At 52.4% G+C, this 1,579-nt stretch overlaps 1 protein-coding gene across 1 annotated transcript in view; it reads right to left on the bottom strand.

The window, feature by feature from the left end:
- LOC104074946 (microtubule-actin cross-linking factor 1-like) overlaps nt 1-1,579 on the bottom strand; it is a gene marked incomplete at both ends in the record, with an annotated part of 36,189 nt that overhangs the window by 26,046 nt on the left and 8,564 nt on the right. The window contains one exon of the mRNA XM_009575258.1: nt 118-270. Coding sequence (XP_009573553.1) covers nt 118-270 — 153 coding nt within the window. The remainder of the gene's footprint in view (nt 1-117; nt 271-1,579) is intronic.

Genomic DNA, 1,579 nt, shown 5'->3' with positions numbered 1-1,579 from the left:
TCCTGCTTTCCATTGACAGACACCACAGAGCTCATCCTAAACCACCATGGGCGTTGCTCTCCTGCCTCATCCCTGCCTTCCCTTTCAAAGTCACGCTGACACCCTTCCAGCCCTCACCTCGATCTGCCGATAGTCACAAACAGCCTTGATGGGGATCGTGCTCTTCACAAGGTGCTCTGGGTTCCTGGGCCGGAGCTGAACGATGGTTTTGGAGCGTCCCACCAGGCTGGCGACGGAGCTCTTCGACTGAATGAGCTGCTCCTTCTCGTCCTGGCAGAAAGAAGGATGAAGGACGGGTTGCTCGAGGCAGGGCAGAGGAGGTCTCTCCCAGGCATCTCGGCACCCCCCACCCTGACGCTGGCCTGCAAGAGCTATGCTGGGATCTCAAGGGCTGAACAAACACGCCAGGAGGATCCTGCTGCTCTAACGGGATGGGAAGAGGAGTCAGGAGATGGGATGGAAGGGAGAACGGACTTCAAGTCAGGGTGAGACCTCTCCACTACTGCTCCCACTGCCCTGCAAAGCCGCATGCATGCCTCTGGCTCTTTTGCTGCTAGGACATGAAAACATTTTCTTTCAAAAGTGAAAAAAAAGAGAACACAGCATACACCAAAATTAAAGTCTCAGGAGGTGTAAGGGGCCAAGAGCAGGACAAGCTCCAGCCCAAAACCAGGGACATTTAGTTGTCTGGAGGAGAGATCACAGAAGCATGCTCCCTTTTCTAAAGCAAAGGATGAAGGCATGTTTAAACCAATGACTGGAATGAGGATACGATGAATTATGCGGATAAAACATCTCAGGAGAAGGGGCTAGTGGTGGAGTGATCGCACAGGTCTCTGAGTTTGGGTAGAAATTTGCCAGGTGGAGGAAGATGCTGCATAATTGATTCCCCCAAGCCCCTGGGATGGGACAACTGGGGGGACTGGTGGCAAAGCTCTCCTGGAACAGCCTCCAGCACCGATGGAGACGTGTGCGGATCACGACACTGGCAGCTCGTGTGATTAGTGGCAGCTCAGCCTGTTCTGGCTGCAAAAGTTTAAAAAGGATCCCAGAAAAATGTTCTCCCTCATGCTTGGCACTCTCGGGGTCGGTTAGTGTGCTAACAACAGTGGACGATAATTTAATGGTAAAAAAAAAAAAGAAAAAAAAAAAGAAAAAGAAAAGAATAAATGATTAAATAAACTACCTGTGCCTGTCCCAGGGAGCATGATTGGAAGAAATACAACTTTAACTTATTAGGTAAGAAAGAGTAATATAGCTGAGCTCAGGGCAGCTGCCCCAGTCCTGAGATCGTGGCCACTCTCCGGCTGCCCGGATGAGCCTCTCCCACCCCGACGGCACCTGCCAGACTTCTGGTGTTGCAGGGCTCGCAAATTTGGACACCAGGAGCCAGGCTGGCTGCTCCATGTCCTGGTAGCACTGTAGGACAGACCAGGACGACCCCAAGACCATGACAGAGAGGATGGGACCTCCCAGGTCTCCAGGAGAAAAGATGGTGAGCCCTAGCCCAGCTTATGCACCCATCAGCAGCCCTTTGCTTCATCCCCACGAACCCCCAGTAACGGCATCCCATCTTCAC

This window comes from Fulmarus glacialis, unplaced genomic scaffold (genome assembly GCF_000690835.1).
Source record: "Fulmarus glacialis isolate BGI_N327 unplaced genomic scaffold, ASM69083v1 scaffold18913, whole genome shotgun sequence".
NCBI classification, from domain to species: domain Eukaryota; kingdom Metazoa; phylum Chordata; class Aves; order Procellariiformes; family Procellariidae; genus Fulmarus; species Fulmarus glacialis.
The sequence above is the reverse complement of the archived record's forward strand: the minus strand, read 5'-3'. Positions and strand labels throughout refer to the sequence as shown.